The sequence below is a fragment of the Solea senegalensis genome, linkage group LG21 (genome assembly GCF_019176455.1).
Source record: "Solea senegalensis isolate Sse05_10M linkage group LG21, IFAPA_SoseM_1, whole genome shotgun sequence".
Taxonomy (NCBI): domain Eukaryota; kingdom Metazoa; phylum Chordata; class Actinopteri; order Pleuronectiformes; family Soleidae; genus Solea; species Solea senegalensis.
The window spans coordinates 12,182,252-12,207,674 of NC_058040.1; the positions used below are offsets into that span (position 1 = coordinate 12,182,252).

General features: G+C 40.6%; 2 protein-coding genes across 2 annotated transcripts in view; one reads left to right on the forward strand and one right to left on the reverse strand.

Moving 5' to 3' along the window:
• Positions 1-6,508, forward strand: part of sardh (sarcosine dehydrogenase) — a 33,384-nt gene extending 26,876 nt beyond the window's left edge. The window contains exons 18-22 of the mRNA XM_044012468.1: positions 568-661; positions 3,163-3,325; positions 3,454-3,622; positions 3,985-4,120; positions 4,461-6,508. Of these exons, the coding sequence (XP_043868403.1) occupies positions 568-661; positions 3,163-3,325; positions 3,454-3,622; positions 3,985-4,120; positions 4,461-4,589 (691 nt within the window). The 3' untranslated portion in view covers positions 4,590-6,508. The remainder of the gene's footprint in view (positions 1-567; positions 662-3,162; positions 3,326-3,453; positions 3,623-3,984; positions 4,121-4,460) is intronic.
• A 452-nt stretch (positions 6,509-6,960) lies between these two features.
• Positions 6,961-21,958, reverse strand: dbh (dopamine beta-hydroxylase (dopamine beta-monooxygenase)). The gene is made up of 12 exons (XM_044011774.1): positions 21,258-21,958; positions 19,990-20,136; positions 18,560-18,817; positions 17,616-17,792; positions 14,069-14,171; positions 12,746-12,912; positions 12,509-12,652; positions 10,879-10,917; positions 10,716-10,775; positions 10,375-10,502; positions 9,895-10,054; positions 6,961-7,624 (listed from the first exon to the last, which is right to left on the reverse strand). Exons 1-12 carry the CDS (start codon positions 21,624-21,626, stop codon positions 7,520-7,522), a joined length of 1,857 nt encoding a protein of 618 aa, XP_043867709.1. The 5' UTR covers positions 21,627-21,958; the 3' UTR covers positions 6,961-7,519.
• Positions 21,959-25,423: the final 3,465 nt, after the last annotated feature.

The following is a 25,423-nucleotide window of genomic DNA, read 5'->3' on the forward strand; positions in this document are numbered from 1 at the left end:
GCTGAGAACACGTTTAATTAACAAGTCAGAGAAAAGCCTTTTACCACACACACACACACACACACAAACGCAGCTATTTGCTGATTATATATAGCTAATTGGCCTCGCTACTGGACTCTTGAATTTGGAGGACGTACTGAAGGGAAAGGTCAGAATGTGCGTCATCCCCCCATATTCATATATACATATATACTGTATGTATATGTGTGTGTGTATATATATATATATATATGTATATGTGTATATATATATATATGTGTGTGTGTACATATATATGTATGTATATATATATGTGTGTATATATATATATACATATATATACATATGTATACATATATATACATATGTATACATATGTGTATATATATATATATATATATATATATATATATATATATATATATATATATATATATATATATAATAAGTAATGTTATAGTCCGGTATAAGATGATATTTCTTTGTAGAAAGAGGAAAAATAACACCCCTGACAAAAATATCCCCTCACCCAAGGACCTACGTTGAATAAGCGGCTCATTTTCTGTGTTTTTCCCTCTTGACCTGCAGTCGAGAGGTTCTTCAGGAAGTGCTGGACACGGACCTCAGCAACGACAGCTTTCCTTTCTCGACACACAAAGTCGTCAACGCGGCGGGACATCAGGTGAGGACACCAGCTGTCTTCTGTTTGTGCTTGTGCTTGTTAAATAAACATGACTTCAGTCACATGTAGAGTTTAGATCAGGCCCAGAAAAGCTAGCCCGACTCAAGGCTGTGCACAATCTCCGAGCCTGGCCTGACTCGACCCGACCCATTAACTGTAATTAACTGAGTCCAATTTAATTTTGGCCGTTATAACCAAGGGTGCAGGTTTGCGTATGCACGGTGTCCCCGCCAGTGTTTGCAGAAAGCCAGATTGTTCCTACCAACGTTAGAGACAAGTGTGTTTTCGTGAGAGCGAGTGAGCGTTTTTTTTTACAAGCATCAGTGAACGCATCACAGCCAGGCATAAAAGTCACTGTGACTCACAGAGGAGTCACAGGAGCAACATGATCACGAAGCAAACGACAAAGACCTGACCAAACATGACCTTGAAGTTCTTTGTCAGGGTACAAAATGGTAGACGATGGTCAAATAACTTCATAACTTCATAAAGCCAATTAAAGAATACTTCTTTGCTAATCAAATTGATTGTCTACAATTCAACGGTACAGTCAAAGATAATTGGTTGTGTGTGAGACTGAGGAAGAAGAAGTCAACAAGGCCGTCCAGGGGCATTTGTTCCTCTTCTTTCTTCTCTCTGTTTCTTTTCAGTTGATGTTTTGTTGGTTACAAACATTGGGGAATTCACATATTTATACTTTACAATAAGAGTAACAGAAATGCTGTAAGGTTTGAGGTTTGACCTCTACAGTGTTTCTGTAGAGTGTGTTGTCCTGGCCACAGCAATCACCTCCTACTGTTCATCCACACACACACACTCTGTGTCTTAGTTACATTTTTTTTTTATTGTTATTTTTTGCATGAATTATGCTGCACTCCATTGATTGCAGTCAGCATCTTCTCACAGCTCTGCGGGAGTCTGTGTGTGTCTCTGTGTGTGTGTGTGTGTGTGTGTGTGTGTCTGTGTGTGTCTGTGTGTGTGTGTGTGCCTGCTCGAGTTGTTTGTGTGTTATGTTCCGTCCCAGCTGGTTGCTGGCCTTGTCTGGGTGACATTTTAATGGCTGCACTGCTGCGAGAACAGAGCTCGCTCTCTTGCCCTCTGCTCCACTCATAGCTCATTAGACTCTCTCTGTGCTGGTATGCGTGTTAGATCACACCGTCTCGTGTTTATGTGCGTCCGCGTTCTCATTTCTAAGCAGCGTGTGTGTGTGTGTGTGTGTGTTTGTGTTTGACATTCTCCTGGTGACAGTGTGCATGAGGCGTCCTTAAGTCACTGTGTGTTTTAAAGTGAGTGTGTGTGTGTGTGTGTCCTGTTCTCCGTTTCATGGTGTACATATGGGGCTCAGGGTGATCCCTGGCAGCACAGATGGCCTGGCTGTCACAGCACCCACCGAGGAAACTGTTGGAGACATTTTTTCTCATCCTCTCTCCTCCTTTCACACATTCTCACTCGCTTACTTTCCCTTTTTTCCTCCTCTCAATAGCTTTCTCGTGTCCTTGTACATTATTTGTTTCTGGTGTCCACAAGGCAGGATGTTCATTTTTCACAGAAAAAAAAAAAAGAATAAACCTTAAAAGTATATTCTCTTGTCATCACGCTATTTGTGGATAACTGTTGCACTGCAGCAGGTGAACTGTGTTCACTTTCTGATGAAAAGATAATTTTTTTTTGTGATTATATCGATTTAATTAAGATAAAACAGTGGGAGTCTTGTGCTCCTGACCTCATTCGACCTTATTTTATTGTTGTTTTACCCCAAATATCTCTATATTTAAGACAATATTCAATATTCATATAGGACAACAGTATTTGTATTAGAGCTGAAACAATTACTCGATTACTAAAATCAATCGTGGACTGTTTTGATTATCGATGCATCAGTTTGAAGCGTTCTTCATGAGTAAAACAAGACTTTGATTGTTCAGTTTCAGCTTCTTGAATGTGAATATTTTCTTAATTTCATTGCTCCATATAACAAATAAGTCATCACGTGAATCATTTTGGTTTATGGACCAAACGATTACGCGATTAATCGAGAAAATAAACGACAGATGAATCAGTTTGCATAATGTAAAAGATATAAATATGAATTTAAACTTAAATTTGAAATATCCCGTGTGTCTTCGGTACATCTCAGTCCGCCTCTACCTCTACTCCCTGTTCTAACTCCCTCCAGCATACTCATCTCTCCGCCCCAAGAAGCATTCATCTCTTTCAAGACAAACAGAATTTTGGATACAAGACTCATTTCTCACAAAGGAGATTCCCTCGTTTGTGCACCTTATCTCACAAAAGCATATTTTCTACCCTCCCAGCTGCTTGTGCTGTTTGTTTCTGTCTCTTCAGCAGCAGAACATGAGCAGAAAGTGCTCTTCACATAAAAATGCATGGCGAGTAAGAAGTGTGTGTGTTGTTTTTTTCTTGCGAGAGGACATGGCAGCTTGGTCCTCTGCGTGCTCTCTCTCTCTAAGCCTCTCTACTGTCCCGCTCCCTCCGTGCAGGTGCGAGCGATGCGTCTGTCGTTTGTTGGAGAGCTCGGCTGGGAGCTGCACATTCCCAAAGACTCGTGCCTCCCGGTCTACCGTGCTGTAATGGCTGCTGGCGCCAAGCACGGCATCATCAACTCAGGCTACAGGGCCATCGACTCACTCAGCATAGAGAAAGGTAACTTTTAAATAAAGGTCAGAAAGGTCAAACTAAGACTATAGGTTAACTGAAGCAATAGAACCTATATACACATTCATGTTTTATTTGTTCCTCCTCCTCCTGGTGCCCTCCTTGTGTTTTGTCAGGGTACAGACACTGGCACGCCGACCTTCGCCCCGATGACACACCCTTGGAGGCGGGGCTCGCCTTCACCTGCAAAATGAAGAGTTCCATCCCGTTCCAGGGACGCGAAAGGCTGGAGAAGCAGAAGGCGGAGGGCCTGAGGAGACGCATCGTCTGCTTCACCATCGAGGAGTCAGTAACGCCGAACAACGATCCCTTCCCTTTCCCTCAGAGTGTCCTGGAACTACAGTGACCTTTGTATACCAGAAAAAAAGAGCTGTTCTTCGTTTTCAAAGAAAGCACCTGCTTCAAAATGCAAAATGTGATTGATTTGTCCATTTGAGCTGCTGTAGAAACAACATGGCAGCCCAAAAGTACCCAAAATACAGATAAAAAAGTTTTTTTTCTAAGGTTTGACACATACTTATAGGTAATATATTTAATTTCTGACTATACACTAAATATTATACACTCAGTGTATTTGTCTGACAGAAACAAGGCACATGTAGTGTGTTTAATAATGTAATTAACCCCCCCGTTTTTCTTTCTCAAAGGAAAGTGCCAATGTTCGGACTGGAGGCCATTTTCCGGAACGGAGTTCCCGTCGGTCAACTGCGTCGCTCTGACTACGGCTTCTTTATCGACAAAACTATCGGTTATGGATATATCCGTCACCCTGAAGGAGGAGTGGTAATGTTTGTTTTACGTACAAACATGAAATATTTAGTCTCACGTTTGTTGACGTCTCGTTATGAGTTGATGGCAAAGACGGAGCGATGGAGACACAGTGACGTTGAGTCATGAGTTAAATAATTGCCTTCACTGTTGTATTTAAATACAACGTTCTCTCGTGTCACATAGGGACACATATTTGCTCCGAAAGGTGGTCAAATGTGCAGCTCTCCGTTTTTCATTTCCTCCATCGCCTCATTGTCCTCCCACTAAACTCATATTCCCCTCCCTTCTCCTTCCCTTGCTTATCTTCCTCTTATTTGTCTCAACTCTCTCTCTCTTCCTCTTTCCTTATCAGGTGAGTCCCGATTTCATTAGGAGCGGCGAGTTTACCCTGGAGAGGATGGGTGTGACGTACAAGGCCAAGGCCCACCTCAAAACTCCGTTCGACCCCGAGAACAAACGAGTGAAGGGCATCTACACTTGAGGACGACAAATGTAAAAACTGAAGCAAGCGGACACGGCCGAGAGAGTAACAACTGATTTTTTTTTTCTTTTCTTTTTTAATCTTAAAAAGGTCTGAAGTTTTTTTGTCAAGTCGGTTATAGACGTCGTTCCCAGCATTTCAATCTAAATATGTCCTATGGCGAACACGCTCAACTGAGTGTTATTATAATGATAAATGGTAAATTCAAGAATCCCTAATGCAGACCATGTTTACGCTGCGGGTGTGATCACACCTCGAGCTGCCGTCCGGTGTAACTTTGGCTGTTTACAGACACCAAATCCTGGGAAAATGAAAAAGAAGATTGAATCAGGATCATTTCACAGTTTTGCCTTATGAAGAAAACGGCAGCGCGGATAGTTTCAGTGTCAGCGCTGTATTCTTTCTGGAATCTGACTTTCAGTGTGTGTGTGGAAGCAGCTTTAGTTTCCTATACATATATATATATATATATATATATATATATATATACATATATATATATATATATATGTTCGTAATAATTTAATAAGAAATAATGGCGTCCCATCTTAAATGAATGATGTAGTTTCTCAGAATGGTGACAAAAACTGTGTCAAATTGCGTGTCTTAATAAATAACTTAGCGTCTCTTGGTAAGATTCAGATATTAATGATTTTACTTTACACACGATACATGAGTGTGTACATTAATGCTCCAAAGCCTGGCTTGCCGGACTCTTACATTAGCAGTGATTTAAAGCTGGCAAGTGAGTCTCCGTCGCAACACATTTCTCATTCTAATGATTTTCAGGCTTTTTTTTCTATGACGTCGGCAGCGATGGTGTTCCTGTACTCAACACTACACGTGTGTGTGTGTGTGTGTGTGTGTGTGTAAATATATAAATAAATTCTCCATTAGTCCTCACAGCCTTTTGTTTACTGCAGCTGAAGAGAAAACTCGATTTTAATTAGAAACAGATTGTAATTGCGGTCACACCATCCGTTCTAATTTTGTCCCTAAAACACACTATAGTGCGTCTTAATTTAACATTTAACATAGTGCGGTACTTTTTCATTTATTTATCCAAAGAGGTCATAAATGATATTAAATAATATTAAAATATATTTAAAAAAAAAAGTGTTCCCAAATGACTAAAGATGATGTTTTTTTGTTTTTATTACCTGTATCTGAGCCAGAGTGTTCACCAGAGCTGGGAGGTAGAAGAAGAAACAAACATACTGAGGTTCAGTGAACCAAGCAAGGAAAACACACTGTGTTTGTGCTGAAGAATACATCAGATCATGAATGCAATGCGCCTGTTTTCTGACTCAGCCCCATGTCGCCGTGCTCCGCAGCGTTAATCTAAGCGCGTCGCTCCCCAATTAGACAATCTGTGGACAATTCATATTCTTAAGAGCCCCCATTTGTCTTGTTTTTTTTCTGTTGAATCAAAATCAAGTGAATCAGTTTTTTACTCTGGACTGTGATGGATCTGAGCTTGACTAATGGACACTTGAAACTGTGAGTCTGTCGCAGTGGAATACAGTGTAGTTGTAGGACTGCGCTTATAAAAGTCTGGGACATCACGAGGGCTAATTGTGCTGTGTCAACAACCCCGAGTCAGCACAGGTCGTTTACAGGGGGAGAAAAAACCTCAATGAAAATGTACCTTTCTTTTAGGGGTAACAAGAACGTCTTAAATGCTGGTGCTAATATGTTTGTGTTTACATGTGTGTCAACAAGTCGGTAGAATTGAAGAACCTGAAATGATGGTCTCAGTAGAGGATGGCATTTGAATAACTATCACTTCTCTCGTTCAGATGTGTGTTGCTGCCCGTGTTTGTGAAATGATTCATTGATTCTGTGCAAAAATGGTTCTCAGGTTCATAACAAGATTTATAAGGGAATTATACTGATAAACACTTACTTGTCCTCCACCACAGAGCATCCAGAGTTTTTAGTTTTCTGTTCTTTTGTTTGTTTGTTTGTTTGTTTGTTTGTTTGAATTAGTTTTCTTCCTCCCCGAGTCTGATGTGTATATTGCAAGTAATGGTGATAATATAAGGGTGAAGGTGAAGGGGAATAATAAGAAAAATCGGATTTCCTCTTCACTTGGTATGGAAGAGTATTCGTGCCACATGTAAAAAAAAAAAAAATGAAATAAAACAGCATGAATTCTGAGGAAAAGTCAGAATTCTGACATTTTTCTTAAATCTCAGAATTCTCAAAAAAGGTCTGAATTCTTAGATTAAAGTCTGAATTCTGGAAAAAAAAAAGTCTGAATTATGACCTTTTTCTTAAATCTCAGAATTCTCAAAAAAGGTCTGAATTCTGAGATTAAAGTCTGAATTCTGACTGATCTCAGAATTCATGCTGTTGTATTATTTTTTTTCTTTATTTCAATTTGAGTTTTGTTTTTTTTCTCTTGTGGCCCTAATACTCTTCCATAGATTAGCTTGTTTATTTGGACCCATTTGTAAACAAAACAAAAAACAACAAAGATCAGTGAACAGTTGTGATGGCAAGTTAAATTCTAATATTAATTTGGAGCCATTAAATCTGTCCAAAGCCATTCATGTATGAATAAATGTTTTTTGACAACTACTATTTTTGTGACATTAAATATTTAACAGACAGAGAACACGTAGCAGTATACAGTACAGTACAAGCAAAGGACTGAAAATACAGTTTTACAAATGCAAGTAATTCGACAGTAATGAATCAGCAAAAGCACTTTGCTGTGGTTGCACTTGTTTAGGTTGGCACATGCCAGTCAGGAATCATGTGTATTCATGTGTATCTGCTAATAACACACAAACTAAATATGAGGCCTCCGTTGCTTCCAGAACCCGAAATGAAACTATAGACTTCATTCTGCCTTAAAGTGGCTGCAGCCCCTTTTAACTTGCCCCAGGTCATGTGACCTCTCCCCTGGCTGTGCCAGCCTGAGCTCACACTGGGGGTTGGCTGCTGGGCAGCGCTCGACCCTCACACGGGTAGTGAGGTTTTTGGAGGACGGTGGTCACCGCAGGTACAGGCTGCTTGTCCCACTCTCCCTGGAGAAAGAGAGCAAACATGACAGCATTATGATTTGATGTGTTGTTTGGGCCCAGAAATTTTCCAAATCATGTCAATAACAGGCGCCGTCCTTGGTGAGCAGACAGCAGGTTTTATTGGGGTAATTGCACAGTTGTCACCAGACAGTGTATCACATGTGCAAATCTACACTCGGGGGCACATTTTTGTGTGTGTGAAGTTTATGGGACGTGGATTTAAGATTAAAGAAAGGCTGCTTCCTTCCCCCTTTTCACTTGGCCTTTACTAATTACCCCTCCCCGTGCCTCCTCCTGTGACTAAGCATTTTAGCATATTAGTAGTTTTCGTACACCATTTCCGTGTTTTTCCCACTGGGACACAGAACACAGCCTTGTTTAAATGTGTTTATGTTGCACAAATAATGAACTGCAGCGATTCATCGTGGATCATTTCTTACTGGTTATAATGTTCTGCTCATTCAGTCGTCCTGGAGTAATTGGGGAATGATGGAAAAGAAGCTGGTAAAGCTGTTCTGCGTGGCAGCAGATAACTGATAGAGGACGTGTACTTGAGTTGAGCAATTTAAGTACATTTAATAGTTAAGAAATCTCTTCTTTTTTTTTGGCGGTACCACTCGAGCTCACCCTCCACTCGCCTGAGCAGATGGTGAGCTCCAGTTAGATGAGGCTTGTGCAGCTTAAGTGCCATCACTTCTCCGTCGTTGCAGAGTAGATGGCAGTCTGCTGCGAGGCTGTGACTTTCAGCTGGTGATTTAAGCTCCGAGTCGTCTTTGTCCCAACTTCACCGGTTCCTTAAAAACCTTTAAAACTCTTACCAATAAAACAGGCTCCTGTTTGCACTTTCCACAACAACCAACACTTAGTGTTGCTGATGTTTGGAGTAAAAAGCTCTAGATTCATACTAGTAATAATGATTAGAAGAGGACATTTGATTTATAGGCCACGTTTTTATGATTCTCAAAGACACTTGAGCGTTTAAACTGTATCTTTTTGAGTTTATTTCACTTCATTTAAAAGCCAGCCCCATGTTAGCGCTTAAAACCACTTTTCTGAACCCACATAAAACCTGATATTGAACACAATGTTTGCGTCCAAAATGAGATTAGATTCATTGTTAAACATTTGAGTATACGTATGCGAGGTATAGAGAAACGTAAGTCCGGAACGTGTTGCCAAATCTTCTAAACTGCTATGTTATCAGGTGGAAAACAGGAAAATGTCACACAAATCAAATTAGAACACTTGAGTGATGAGTGATGGATCCATCAAAAGTCTCTATTTTGTTAGAAAGAAGGATCTGTATTGCCAGTAGTGACATTTTGACTGATAAACAGAGAGTAACGTGCTGGTCAACTCACATGCAAACCACAGCAGGTAGAAGAATACTGTAAGTGCGTATTAGTTCATTTAAATATCTATATTAAAAATCACTTAATACAAATTCACGCACACAAAAAATGGGTCACAATATTAGTTGTCCATAATGGTTCAGGCTACATCATAACTATTACATATTGATTTTACAGAGTCTAAATAATGTTGGATAGAAGGGAACCCATGCAGTCACTAATAACAGAAACACACTGTGACATAATAGGTACAGGTACAGTGTAGTATATTAAAGGAAATGGTCTACTGTAAAAGTCAGGAGGAAGAGTCTCCTCATGCTTTCCTGCTTTTCTACATTAAAACTAGATGTCAGTTTAGCCTGTCTCACACTCACACACTTGTCCAACTGCTGTCTGGTTTTGAACTTGGTCTAATTGCTGTCATTGCCAGTTCCTTGTGTGTATGTGTGTGTGTATTTCTTACCAATTTAGGAGATTTCCTGGGCATTCGCAGCACTGACCTTGTCAGAGCCAGTATAGTCCTCACAGAGAAACCAAACCCAGGTCCTAATGAAGCAGAACCTCATTTCTGTAGGCACTGGTTAAGTTGACGGCTGAGATTTTAATTGTGGTTGGGTTAAGGTCGGAGGTCAAGCATATAGAGATAATGTTTTGTTTAGAGTAACTGTGCCAACCTCTGTGTGCCTGATATTCCTTATGTTGTGGGGACTTTAACCTGTTTACACCGCACATTATGGGGACGCGTCTTCCTATAATGTAAATGACTACGGCTTAAGGTGAAGACTTGTTTTAAAGTTAGGCTGAGGTTAGGATTATAGGTTAAGGTTAGGGTCAGGGTTAGAATTAGGTCAGTAGTGAGTTATCTCCATGTCCTCTGAAGTCTAGGAAATCTGTGTGTGTGTGTTTTGGAGGGAAACTCACAGGAAAGAGACGTGCGCTCGACTGGTTGCAGTGCATTGAGATGGGCGCTGTGTTGTAAAGGGAGTCCAGCACTTCTGCAGTGAACGCGTCCCACTGAAGCTGTGAGTATTGCTCTGTCACGCCGACGTCTGCGCACACACACTGAGAATTCCCTTGAAACCTGGAGGGAGGACGGAATGGCGTGAGCAGAGGGAGCTTGAAGGGAAGTCAATAAAAAATAAAAATGGAGGCAGCTTGAGAATGGGGAGAGAAATTCAAAGGGAGCAGGTTGAGCTGGGGTTGTGTGTGGGGGGGGGACGCAGTTTCACTTTAAAAAAAAAGAAAAGAAAAGACAAAGCAGATGGTTCTGGAGATTAAAAGAAGTAATCACAACTTCTGTCCCTGGAAGGGAAGGAGGAAAACTAAGAGAAAAAATGCTTAGTCACTCAGAAGATGGGAAGGAACAAGACAGAGAAAGCAATACAGAAACTGTTTTTCTACCTGTTAATGAAATCAAAGTATTTCTGCAGGTATCCTGGATCGACATGGGTTTTGCACAGTTCCAGCTGAGTCCGAGGGTAGTAGTGAATGTAGTTGACACACATTTCCTCCATGATGCCGAAGCCTCCCTGAGGGGGACAGAGAGATTTAGTGTTAGGTGATGATGTGGAGCAAAGATCAGGTGCAGAGGTGACACACGAGACACACAGTTGAGTTTGAAGAGAGAAAACAGGGAGGGAGGACAAAGAGAACGACTCTCAAGGTTATTCTGCGTGCAGCGCTCAAGGTGAACTGAGGCAGAAATAAAAAACAGTGTTGTCTATCGACGAGGTGCTGCTCACCACCGTAGGCTTGCTCCTGTCTTCTGTGTTGAACGTACACTTTGTTATGAGGACGTCGCCCTGCAGCATCAAGCACAGACACGGCAGCAGAAGCTGAAGATGATTAAAGATCATCCACGGAAGAATTTTAGAGAACCAGTGGCCATTTCAATGTTGTACTTACGGGTAAAACGTTCACCATCTTTCTGAGAACTCGGATGGTCTACAGGACAGAAAACACACAACATGAGTGCAATGTCACAGTATTTATTTCAGAGGTGTCTTCTGCAGCACGTCCCAAAAAATCTCAATGGGGTTTAAGGTCTGGACTCTGTGGTGTCTCGTGCTCCCTGAACAGTTCTTTCAACAATTTGAGCCTGATGAATCCTGGCAATGTCATCTTGGAATAGTTTAAAAACCGACCTTATCAGGACCAGCAGTCAAAACCTGGTCCTGATAAAGCAGGACCTCATTTCTGAGGATCTTTTTAAGTTGAAGGCTCAGATTTGAATCATGATTAAGGTTAATTATCAATCAGTTATAGTTAAGGTTTGGGGGAAGGCTTTGTTTAAGTTGTTCAAATGAAGGGAAGGTCAGTGCAGTGTGAATGGTTTGAGTCTTCATGCGCTAATGATACCTCACAGGTACTCTCACATTAGTCTGACATCGACAGCTGGAGATCTTATCAGACAGTCTGGCAGATGTCCTCGCTCTCTGCCTCAGGATAAATAAAACCCCACAGATGTCACCTGCTGTCTCCCAACAATGGTTCATGTTGTCGTTTGTCAGTCAGTCGTGACGTGGAGTCGACGGACGGGAGAGATTTTTGTCCTTTGTGCCGTTTGTGAATGACCGAGATAACGCTCTGTTACAGCTCGTCGCTCAAGTCGTGACTTTATCTCTGTGTCATTCTACTTTCTGTAGAACGCAGACAGATCAGTTCATAAACTCAAATAATCCAGTTTTACATAAATCACCTCTGCCTTTGTAATGATAGAATTGTTGCTGTATTGTATATTCTTACACTTCGCATGCTAACTTTATAACAGTAAACCTATTTAACAAATGAGGATTGAAGTGACCAGTGATCAGCAGTTGTCTGGGAGAAGATACCTTATTGAGAAGGTTCAAAATGATAGAAAGCAACTGTCGCTTAAATAGTATAAATTGTCATAATGGAGGTATGCAGAAGATCAGGTCTGAAGACCACAGCTGATGCTGCTCCTGCTGCTTTGTTGGGTGTCTTGTGTACCTAATAATGTGGCATGTTATGTTACATAACTCTGTCTACTTCTGTCCTTTCCATTCTCCTTTTCACTCACCCCCTTCCCTCCCTCCCTCCCTCCCTCCCTCCTTTTCTCTCCTCTCTCCTACAGATACACTACAATGTAAAGTACCTTGAGATGAATGAATTGGCACTATACACATCTTTTTATTCTTATTTGTTGGACCAAATGTTGTGCTGATCTTCCTCATTCGTATCCTGTGCGTACCGCCAAACGTTGCAGTATCACTTAAATGAGCCAAACTGTCGCCATGACTGACACCGTCGTTGATTACAGTGAACGGGGCTCTGTTGTTGTTGCGTGCTGCTGCACCGCTGCTGCTGCTGCGACTACATCACTTTAACATTCTAAGTGACAATTTCCGACACTGTTTACCCGTGTCTGACTGCCCTGCTGTTTTTATTTTCAAAGACTGACTGCTGTTATATATTGTGTTTCAAAATGTTTCTGACAGGAACCACTAGATCTTTTTTCTCTCTCTCGCTGTTTATTTCAGGTGCACTCTCTGCAACCCCTCCTGTTGCTCACCTGGTAGTGTGTACTGTAGTGTTTGTCCTCCTGTACCACCTCCAGCTCTTTGCCTCCCCTCACCAACACCGTCCTCACCCCACGTCCTGCTAGATGCGTGTGCAGCTGGGACGCAAATATATAGATTCCTCCTGGAGGCAAAGCCTAGATGTACAAATATTATCTTTTTTATTAGTCAGGCTACTTAAATATTCACTGTATTAACATTTGAATGGTGGACAGGTTGTGTATACATACAGTCTGGGTGCACTTAGAGGTGCAGTAACCGCTGAGGTAGAAGTTATGTTGTTTGGGTGGAACAGCCATGAGAGGAGTGTAAACCAGGCCCAGCTCCATGATCCCGGCGTCGTACCGCCTCAGGCTTGGGGTGAAATGCAACCGTATCCCTGATGAGTCATGACGGCCTGTGTTCACAACACCATACAATATTAAATATGTAACAAGAAGATCACAATACAGGTATTCATTCTATAAAGGAAAAACAAATCCTTTATATGGGTTTACATTTTTAACTATGCAAGAGTATTAGGGCCAGTATTGAAAAAAAAAAAAAAATTAAACAGCATGAATTCTGAGATTAAAGTCAGATTTCTGAGGGAAAAAGTCAGAATTCTGAGATCAAAGTCAGATTTCTGAGAATAAAAGTCATAATTCTGAGATTAAAGTCAGAGTTCTGAGAAAAAAATAAGAATTCTGAGATTAAAGTCAAAGTTCTGAGAAAAAAGTCAGAAGTCTAAGATTAAAGTCAGAGTTCTGAGAAAAAAATAAGAATTCTGAGATTAAAGACAGAGTTCTTAGAAAAAAGTCAGTATTCTGAGATTAAAGACAGAGTTCTGAGAAAAAAGTCAGAATTCTGAGATTAAAGTCAGAGTTCTGAGAAAAAATAAGAATTCTGAGATTAAAATCAAAGTTCTTAGATAAAAGTCAGTATTCTGAGATTGAAGACAGAGTTCTGAGTAAAAAGTCAGACTTTTTCAGACTTAAATCTCAGAAGAATTCTGATTTAATCCCAGAATTCTGACAGTCAGTCTCAGAATTCTGTCCTTTAATCTCAGAATTCTGTCCTTTAATCTCAGAATTCTGTCCTTTAATCTCAGAATTCATGCTGTTTTTCTTTTTTTTTTTCATTCTTTCATTTTATTATTATGTGGCCCGAACACTCTTCTGTATTTAACAGGTGTTGCATTTCAGAGTAACTTCTCTCCGCTCACGTCTTGATGAGGTTTTTGTGAAACCTCAGTTTTGTCTCTCTCTTAGACAGCAGTAAGACTAGATGAATATTATATGAAAAAGAACAGAAAGCAAGTCTGACAGATGTGCAGAGAATTACAAAATAGCTCAAGTAAAAAAAATGTGAATATACGTGTGAGTTCACAGCAGGACACAAAAGAGACGGCAAATTTTTACGGCCAAGATGAAAAAGTATATTTCAGTTTAAAAGAAAAACCCTGCAGCGTCCAGGACCAGATTCAGAAAACCCTGCTGTTTCTGTGTATTCAGAGCGATGTGTGTGTGCGTGTGTGTATGTGCACTTCTTTGTGTCTTGTGTACTTAAAATACCAGATATAAGGAGAGGATTGTGGTAATGGACCTCCAGACGAAGGAACCTGGAGGAGCCTGGTCCACCCATGGGCAACCCTGCATCAGACGGGTAGTAAAAAGCCTGCAAACACACACACACACAAGACATTGAGGATATTTTCTATTAATTTATGCAGAGCTGCTTTGAAGTTATTGCAAAGACACATATCACATTGAGATGATCAAGGGCTGTGGAGTAAAAAAAAAAAAAGCTTTTTAATATCCTCATGATATGCACAAGTTGTGGAAGTTACACGTGTTAGAGTAGGGAAGGAGTTTGACAGTTTAACATCTACGATTTACATTGTGTTTATATTGTACAGGTTTCAATCTACTACATCAGGGGTGTCAAACATACAGGGTAATAGTTTCTTTTTCAGTTCCAGATAACTGTGAGAACATGTTTTGTGCCCTCGTAAATCCACTGTGATGAAAGTTTTAATGCACATGTGTGAATGTGTAAACTAAGGCATGATATTGTGGGAAAATGCACTTATTTTTCTCAACAAATTTCAGGTTCTGTTGATTACTTTTTCAATGAAGTTAGTAGATTTAGTTAATAAATTGTAAAAATGAATATATGTATACATATGTGTGTATACATATATATATATACATATATATATATACACTGTATATATCAATTGTTGCGCTTGCCAAGCAGATGATGATGTCAAATCTTCAAAAATCTGTGGTTTTGTCCACAAACCGAAATCATTTCTTTGTTATATGGAGCAAACAAAGCGGTCGATAATCACATTTAAGAAGCCGAACAATCTGAGAGCTTGTGATAGTTATACAAGCAAGTGACTCTGAGTCTATGATGAGACTAATGTCGCCTAAAACATTTTCCCTGATACTTTTTTCCAGATGTTCAGGGTGCCTTCTCTTTTCTAAATTAAAAAGTAATAATATGTGTTTTGGTAAAATGAACCAAAAGTATATTCAGAGATTCTGCATCCTTGCACGTTCCGTTTCCATCAAGAGGAAAAGAAATCACCTGTTTGGCGTACAGGTGTTTCTCACACTTCACCGAAAGAAAGCTTCATTTCACACACAGCTGGATGTCTGAAAATTCATTTGCAGGCTCGTGTGCTCCCCCCGTGTGAGAATCCTCGAGTTTAATTCCCCCTCGTCTGCACGGGGGGAGACACCAGGTGGTGACTGAGTCTACTTTTAGAAGTCTCTCTCTCTCTCACTGTAAATAGAGTTCCAGATAAGAATCTGCCTCCTTTGATTGAATGTTTTTCACTATCGTTTGTGTCGATGGCGCTTTAGAGTTCATTATCGGGCTAAATAAACGGGGGAAATTGATTGTACCCGTGTCATTCCACTGGGAACCTTAAACCCATACTCAGTATCTGAGGGAAAACAAAATGGCAGAGATAATAATAACAGCCTATTTTAAAAAACAACAACATGATTCTTACTCATGAACTCTAACCACCTACAGAATTTAAAGCAGCAGATTATAAGCAAGTGATAAAACAGACTATTTAACTCATTTTATCACACATAATTCTTGTAGTGATTAGTTAAAAGCCTTTGGGGAATCTATGTATTCTATTCTATATATTATATTTTGAGAAAGGTAGTTTTCCCTCATATGGATCCATCCTCTGGGACGTCAGTCAAATGTGATGTATTTTTTTTTTCCATCTTTTGAAAAATGTTCTGCTCATCACGGAGAGAAAATGATTTCTGACTTACTGTCCCTCTCATGGACGTCAAAGCCTCAAAGTGAAATAATTTTCATTTAATCCTGATTCTTCTAGCGTGTTTCTGAGAAAGGCCACCGGAGTGTGACAGAAGAGAGAATTGTTTTATATTAAATCTTGCTTTTATATGTAATGGTAAAATCCTTGGGGACTGGCTGTCTCCTCTCTTCTCCTCTCTCTGTACATGATTGTCTCTCTTCTTCAAACGTCCTTAACTCTGATTGTAATGTTTGATTGTTGTTTCAAGGCCATGTTTTCCTCCTGATTCAGTGCTGGGGAATTTGAAACAACACCATTAACAGGTGATGAAAGACGCTTGGATGTTTCTCCTCCTAATCCTGTGTTACCAGCTCACAGAAAGCAACCTTTTTCAGTCTTTCCCCTCCTTCTTTTTTGGCAGATAATCCGGTGGCAGTGGAGGAGCAGAGCAGTGAAATATGGTGACAGGCTCACGGTTCCTTGTCTTCTTCTTGCTTTATGTGACCGGCAGCAGGCTGCTTCTCTGCCTGTCTGGTCAGTCAGCCGGTTGGTCGCCATGTGAAAATGGCGGAGATTTAATGCCTTTTAAGTGACTGAGTGAATGAATGAATGAATGAACGGCTTGTTAGTCGACTTTTTCCATAAAGGGGAAACAAGTGCACATCTTTATTACAAGCCATAGTTAAATTTTAATGTTATAGGCAGCCGTGATGATTATGAAAGAAGCAACGGATGAAGTCGGAATAATACTCAAAGGAATAATTCACCAACATGCATTAGTATTACTAGAATAGGAGTAATATTTATATAGAATAGGGGTACTCTCTGCATGGAGTTTGCATGTTCTCCGCGTGTGTGCGTGGGTTTTCTCCGGGTTCTCCGGGTTCCTCCCACAGTCCAAAAACATGCAGATTTGGAGGATTAGGTAAATTGGACACTAGGTGTGAGTGTGAGAGTTTTTGCTGTCTCTATGTGTGTCCCTGTGATGGACTGCCGATCTGTCCAGAGTGTACCTCACTTATTGCCCTATGTCCCCTGAGATTGTCCCCCCCCCATGACCCTCATGTGGAGGATAAAACGGTAGAAAGTAGATGGATGGAAAATGTTCATTTATTAATCTTACTTAATCTATTTATTTAGTAACTGTGATAATGTGCAGCAACACTTAGTCCCAAGTGAGTATCTGTAAGGGACAAACAAATATATCCTATTGTATCGTATCATTTCCATTAGCTTATGTATAAATGATGTGGCATTACTTCCTGCTATGTAATGGTCCCTAACTGAATCTAAAATCTTTTATTTAAATTTTGTTTGATTCTATACCATAAGGATTTATGGTAAAAATGTCTGTAATAACTGCATCATCTGTTGCTGTGGCCCCAGTGAGTGGTTGATTATTTTTTCTCGTCAGCAGAAAGCAGGCACATGTCATTTCATTCATTCCCGTTCATGTGTGCACTTGAAAGTGTGTCTGTTCTGTTCATGTCGAGTAAGTTGTGTGTGTGCTTCCCACACACACACACACACACACACACACACACACTGTCTCCGAGCTCTTAATAGACTTCTGCTGCGTGTGGGATCAAGGTTTTTCTGCTCACGCATCAAGGCTGGAATATTACTCCTGTAGGAGTTTTTGTTTATCTCCTATAATAGATCCGAGAACTGGACTGAACCGAGCCTGATTCCAAGTCTCCCTCTCTCTCTGTAGAAAAACTTGAATATATGAACCTGTTGGCATTTGTGTATGTTTGTGTGGGTGCTCGTCTATTTTAGTGATTTGAGGAGGGGTGTGTTTGTGTGTGTGCTTCCGTTTCCCGTCATACCTCAGCACCCATAGCCCATGCAGCCAGCACATGGCGGCAGAGGTTGAGCTTGCCCGGCTTCATCTTGTCATCACAGGAGCCGCTGTACTGTGGCACGTCACGGATTTCCGGCGAACACTCAAACACCTCCATGTGATGCACAATGGCTTCGTTACCTGGAGTGATCACTGACTCATACTGACAGGGAGAGGGAGAGGGAGAGGGAGAGGCAGGGAGGGAGGGAGAGAAGAGGAAAATGAGAAAGTAATAGAACACAGAGTATTTTGGCTGCTTTTTTCCATTACAATGGTTAAACACATAGAGGCTATAAGAATGTACAGCCAAGGCAAAAAAAAAAAAAATTTTCACCAACGATATAAACACACCTGAACACAAAGTACTAAAAATGTTTAAAATTGTGTTGAATTTGTGAGATTTGGAAATACGGCACAGTTCAAAGTTCACTTGGCTCCTTTTTATGAACAAAAACAAAAGGAAAAGAACAGTCCATTTTGTTGCTTCTTTATATCGCAACTAAAAATGCGATAAAAAATGAATCATAACTTTGACTCAACAACACATAATAAACACATTTTTAAAGCCTGAATGTGTGACCTATGTGTATTATTCCCACAGCAATTTACCAACATTAACTAAGGGTTAAAAAAAAGCTGTGGCAATTTAGCAGACATGCATGATAATAGAATTAAGATAATCTATTGACGACAGTACAGACGACAGATCTGTTTCAAGTGTTGGAACTAGGAATGTGAGGTGACATATTTGTCTATGTTTTATTTCCGATGATTCATGTTTCGACACCGCAGCTCATGTTTTGTTTGGCCCAGCTGGCAAACAATGAGTGTTTAGAGCCGCTTGTGCACAGCCTCTATTTAAAAACACCCACTCTGCTCAGTGTAAATATACTCCATGTCAACTACTGCCATTTTTAGCGGCATTCATACCATAACAATGTGGTTCTTGGGCATGTTTACAGGCAGCTGCTGGATGAAGCACCAGTAGGTGGTCTCTTGATTTGGTATGATGACATTTGGCGCGACAACGTCCAGCGTCTGCACATCTGGAGGCAGAGTGGGAGAGGGCAAGTCAGGGCGCAGCATCAGTATCCTCTGTATCCCCGTGTGGATCCGGGACAGGTTGAGCTGCTCCAGCGAGGCGAGCGGTTTGTCCAGGAAGCCGTAGATGACGTGCACAGTCCCCTCCTGAGCAATCAAAACAATAGGAGTATAGTGAGGGTGTTTGATTGCCACAAAGCAGTGCAGAGTATTTCAAATTTCTCTCTGATTATTATTTGACTGGAAGGCAAAAAAAAAAGTGAAGAGTGAAGTCTCCATTACGTTGTCATAGTGATGTGCATTGGTTTTTGTGTCAGGAACTCAGTGTAATGTGGTGCCATGGAAACTATAATTGTGGCAATGCTTCAAGAAATTGTGCTGATTGTTGCACACACACAGAGCTTTAATACACATCACACATGCTACACACACTGAAACACCATCTTCTCCACCGTCTTCCTCTTCTCAAGTCGCCAAATCCTGGCTGTCAAGTTCAGTCACTTGAGGGGAGACAGTCATTTGTTTTCTCAGCGTGAGGCAGCATCTGCCATGTCATGTTTTCTTTTCTTTTTTTGCCTGAGTCATCTGCTGAGTTGTATGGCAAGTCATTACAGTATATGCAACAGTACGTCTGTATATGCACGAGGTAGAATAAAAGCATTTGAAATCTGTCAACGTGAATTACACCTTCAAGTGCTTCACATGGCGAATTAACAAACGTGCGCACAAATATCTCTGTCCATCCCGAAGCTTCAGCCCTCTTCACTCACTTTACTTGTGCAGGGGACTAATTAGTATTTTGTGGGGAACAAATTAGTATTTCATGATCATGTTTTACCTATTTCGTGGGAACTAATTAGTATTTCATGTGCATGTTTTACCTATTTCGTGGGAATTAATTAGTATTTTGTGGGAACTAGTTAGCATTTCATGGGAATTAATTAGTATTTTGTGGGAACTAGTTAGTATTTCATGTGCACGTTTTACCTATTTCGTGGGAACTAGTTAGTATTTTGTGCGCACGTTTTACTTATTTCGTGGGAATTAATTAGTATTTCGTGGGAACACTTTTTTTTTTTTCCATGTCATGTCTGGAATAACATCCCGAAACATTATTTGAAAAACAGAAAATTCCTTAATATAATGTCAAGCACGAAATCTTTTATATGATAATAAATGCTCTGACAGATTTTGCAACTCATACCAAATCACAGTTAAGTCTAGGAAACACATGCAAAATAAATATATTGCATAAAGAAAGATCGAGACCAAGCCCACCACACACACACACACACACATACACACACACACACACATACCTCAATGAGGTAGTCTCTGGGATCACAGGTACTGAAAGGTCTTTTGAAGAGCAGGTAGAATCCATCTGGTTTCTGTTTGGCTTCAAGCAGCTCATAATCTTGCTGGCTGTCCAACGAAACGTGACCCTCGCTGTCACTCCATGCATCCTTACGAGAAAAAAAAAAAATCATATAACAGTACATTCACAAGAATATTGTTGTTTTTATCATTATCATCATTATTATTATTATTTATCATATGTGGTCATGATTTAAGTGTAATGAATATGATCACAATAACTTCAAATTATGCAAAAAAAAAAGTGAGTCACAAAGAGGAGCTTTTTTTACTAAAATGCTACCAAAAAAATTTTTTTACAAACACAAATGTACACAGTATTTGTGTTGAAATCAGACTATAGACAGACATTCATGTGTGAAACCTTCCCAACCTTCTACGTCTCTTCCCAGGAAGCTTTGCAACAGCGCAGTCTTATCTGCATCTGTTGTGTTTCTCACATGTATGTGTCCAGAATAGCACCTAAGATGTCTCCCTTTATCTAGTCCCATCTCTGTCCCTCTTATATAACCACTCAACACCTTTGAAGCCAAACCATTTTGAAAAAAATGAATCCACTATAAAAATAAATCTGAAAATGTGGGCAGTATAGACACAGTATTATGTGTGTTAGGGTTTAGCAGACGATAACTAACTACAATACACACTACTATAAGCATGTACATTACAACCGACATTGAAAAAGTTTTTTCGCAAATAAATAATCAGAATTGATGCTTAAGTTTTGTCTAAAAATTGTTGTTTTTTAAAAAAATAAAAAAAACATGTGAAATGAAAAAGACGATAAATTGGATTTTTTTTTAGTGAGATAAGAAAAAAAATCCTATTAAGCACTCCTCGGTAAAAGAAATCAGTGTTTGATTTATTAAAAAGATCTGTGTCGGAAGACACGAGGCACTTTACACGTCTTAATCAGGGCAAGATTCAATTTTGATATGCTAATATCTGCTAATGATTCCCAGATGAACTGCGGCTATTTGTGCAGTTTGAGTGATTTTCAATTAGCAGAGGCTCAATAACATCCTTTGTGACTATGTGATCAGGAGGCAAGTCGTCCGCTGGGCTCCTCGTGCAAAAAAACACCGAAAAAAAACACCAATCTCACGCCTCGGGGACCACAGACTGATGAGGAGTGCATGTATATGAAAAGTGAACAAAGATTTTATTAAGCAGAAATCTGCTGCACATACAGATACAGAGCCTGGCTTACCCCAAAGAAGCTCTTGGTCCCAGTGTCCCACAGCACTACGAGGTCAGCATTAGTCAGCTCCCCGTGGTCGGACATCCCCAGCACCACGCCATATCTGAGCTCTGCCACCCTCAGCTGCATGTAAACCTCCTGGTTGTCATAGCTGATGTTCCAGGCCAGCTGGAGCTCCCCGCGTGGGTCAAGGGGCACATGGAAGGGCATGGGGAGAGGCGGGAGAGGGATGGAGGTTTTTGGTTTGAGGTTGGACATGTTGACGGCGTTGCTCGGCGCCTGGTACGAAGCAACTAAGATGATCATTAGAGTAGCCAGGGCGGTGAAGTACATGATGGTGATGTCCTGGAGGCGAAAGTTCCTGTTGAAAATCCTCATCACCCTCGTGACCGTCAGCTTCAGCCCAAAATCTCTCACTTCTTTTGACTCTGCAGCAAGTGGAAGGTTTTTCTCCCCACGCTGCAGCTCTGTATATACTGTAGTGCAACTCCCCAAACTCACTGGTCTTGCTACCTTGTCAGTTCGTTGACTCGATATTTCCCGTGCAGTGATCAGACAGTTTGTTTACTCTCTTCTTCCCATGCTTCTTCTATCCTCTCAGGGCCTTGTGCCCTGAAAAGTTTGGCTTTCTTTTGAGTATCACTAACTTCTTTCTGTCTTTAGGTTTTCTCGGGTTTCCGAGCCCCGGTTGGTAATGGGTCTTTCCTCTGAGCAGCTGCTCTGTCTCTCTCTGTCTTATCCTGCTTTTTTTAAGAGACTCCTCCCTTTCGAGTTGTCTGTTTTTATCCAGCCTAATGGTATTACGTTTGTTGAGGACAATTGGATTTTATTCTTGAAGCCCCCGAGGGTCAACCACGATTCTGAACATCTGCCAGCCCCTAATTGATCCAAATGCAACCATGGACATTATCACAATCACTTTCAACTAACTTTATTGTTCACTCCATCTCTGTCTTTTATGCTTTAGTGAACGTGTATACATTTCCTGACAAAAAGCATTCCAATAACTGTACTTCTTTTTGGGGGGGTCACTTGGGGCAGCACATACACATGGGGGTGTAAACAAGGCACTAATGCATGAGGCTCTTTCCTTAAGCCACCGCCCGAGGCTGCAGAAGACCTAATCAAACTGTCAATTATATAGGTTTCAAAAGCAAGAGGGACACATTCATGCCGGTTAAAAAGGTTAACTAGAAAAGTGTTTGTGTCTACGGCGGAAACACAAGCCTTTCAATGGACAAATACTGTAGATGTGGGACAGAGATTTGAGTTAGTGGGGACAAGTACTGAACACGTTTACTTGGAGGCCGTCTATTTTATTTTAACTCTCAAAACCAGACGTTTTAGCTGCATTACTGACATTTATTCAGAAGCAGTGATACATTTCTTTCTGTGCAGTTTATCCAATCACAACAAGGTTGATTGGTTTTCTACAGACTTCCTGTATGTAGAGTGTTTCACGTAATGTGCATTTTGGTTTATTGCCAAAGAGTTTGTCACAAAAGCAAAGTGGTGTTTGGCCAAATGTGTATAGGTTTAATTTCAGCCGATTGTATCGCGCAGGTTGATTTTCATCGGTGAGTTCTCCCCACTCTCACTGAATGGCGAGCTAATCGTATGTTCCATCTTCCGAGGGTTGGAATGAGAATCGGCGGCCTGATGGCCGTGCCATTTGAGAAGATAATTAAAGTGAGATAACATCATGGGAACATGGAAATAAAATTGAACACTCCTGGAAATGAACTTCGCGCCAAGCCGCCATAATGCAGGAAAGTGTGAGTTTGTGATCGATAGACACACGTGTGATCACATCTATCATCTACAGCAGGTGCTTCTGCGCACCGCGTATCTACTCTATATGATAGGGATGAGTCAGTAAAGTTTCCATTTTCGATAAATGGGCCGTGTGATGAATGCAAATTGCGTGTGTTAAATTCCATTTTGCACATGACGTCAAAGCCCCTGAATCATTTTTCTTTCCATCGGGAAGCCGACAGAGAGAGGTTAGGATTTGGAGCAGAAATGAAAGAGAGCAGAAAAGAAAAGCTCAGCCTATGCTGCTTAACGTAATAGAGACCGTTCCTGTCCCTGAGGCAAACAGATCTGTGCGTCCTGATGTCTCCGGCCTTCATGTGAATCACAATCATGTCTCTCTCTCTCTCTCTGTCTTTTTATGTGTATAATAACTGTGTCTTTATATCATTTTTCCCCTCTTCACAAGTTTGCCTCCCCTGTTATTGCCTTGCGCTCAATTACTTCTGATCATTCGCTCTCTCGCTGTCGCCCTCGTTTCTCTTTTGTCTTTGTGCTGCTGCTGCTGCTGATGTGTCAGCAAACGCAGATGAGACGAAACGCCATAAAATCAGCGATGATGCCGAGGAGAGAGAGAGAAGGCGGGGGGAGACATGGAGAGAGGGGGAGGGATCGAGACATGACGGGCATGTGTGTAATCATGTTTGTTTGTGTGTTTATGCAAAAAAAGCCCTGGGGATATTTGTGACATTATCCTATTAGGAACAAACCAGATATTGCCCCCAAAACATTCCCATCATGCATTGCTTTCACACAAAGCACAGATACGGCACAGTTGGATGACTAATTTAGTTAATTTAGTTATTTAGTTTATCTGCACTGCATTTAGGGTTGTTCCTATACATATATACATATATATATATATATATATATATATATATATATATATATATATATATATGTATACATATATATATATATATACATATATATATATGTATACATGTACCTGCAAAATAATAATGGTCACTATGGAGCATGCTTGTACCAAACAAAGTAGCTTGGAGTAGTAGCTTCAACTACTACTACTACTTCAATAATGCTGCATACTCATTTGCACATTTGCAGATATTCAGACCAACTGAATTGTAGTGAATTTGTTCTATTTAAGGCCCCGGGGCATTTGGAGTCCTAAGGCAGCGTCTGCTTTACTTTGTGATTCAGCTCATTTGCAACAGGTGTTGATACTTTTTTCTGTTCACTGATATTACACTAAAATGCAAAGTCATAAGAGACTTTAAGCGGCTCTGATCTGTGCCGCAGGTGCACGCGTGGTAATTTGCCGTGGGAATAATACACAACTCCTTATATGGACGTCCTGAGGGTGTGTTTATAGAGCACATATTCCGGCTTTAGAAAATGTGGGTTTTTTCGTCTTCTTATGTGTTCTCGAGTCAAAGTTAAGTTAATTTTTTAGTAGCAATATAAAGAAGCCATAATTGTGCAGAAGTCACAAAATGAGACCGCTTTTCGTTTTGTTTTTGTTCACAAAAACGAGCCAAGTGAACTTTGAGCTGTGACTGATTTCCAAATTTCACCAATTCAATCCGATTTTAAACATTTTAAGTACTTTTTGCTCAGGTGTGTTTATATTGTTTGTGAAAATGACGGGGCTTTTTTTCATTAGATTATTAGAAAAAAGGATATAAGACACTCTATGTTGCTGTATACTTACAGCCTCTGTATTACAGTATGTTTAAACATAGCAATGGAAAAAAGCAGCCGAAATGCACTGTGTTATAGAGGTTAATTACCTGTAAGTCGTCGTTTGTGTCTCTGAATGTTGGCCATGTTGTAGTCTGGGACTGGTTCCAGCCTTCAGGATATGTGGTATCGATAATATATGGACAGATTTTATTTTAAGCAGAGGAAAAAAAAGAGGAAGAAAAAGCTTTGACTATGAGGTGAACCACTCTGGCATATATCTCACCCTACTTGCACGTGTGGCTGGGTGATGGGGACGGTGACCAATCCGACCGTCTCATTCGCTCCGCATATAAATATTTGAACTCCACACACTCTGGACGTGCACTGATCTTCACATCTGTGAAGAGTTTGAATAATGAATGCAATAAAAACTCACATTTCTACTCAACACGTTGCCTCCGACTGCCTCTCTTGCCTGAGCTGAATGAGAGAGGAGAGCGATTGTAGGTGGTGTGCACTGAGTAATTAGAGGGGAGGATTTGGGGGAGAGGGATGACAGACAAAGACAGAGACAAGTTGAGAGGCTGACATGAGGAGAGTGACTAGATCACATCAAAGAGGGTAAATGTTATCCACCGTGGATGGATCCCTAATATGTCTGTCTGTGTTGAGGAGACTGAAAGGACAGGAGACAGAGGGACAGAGAGGGGGACGAA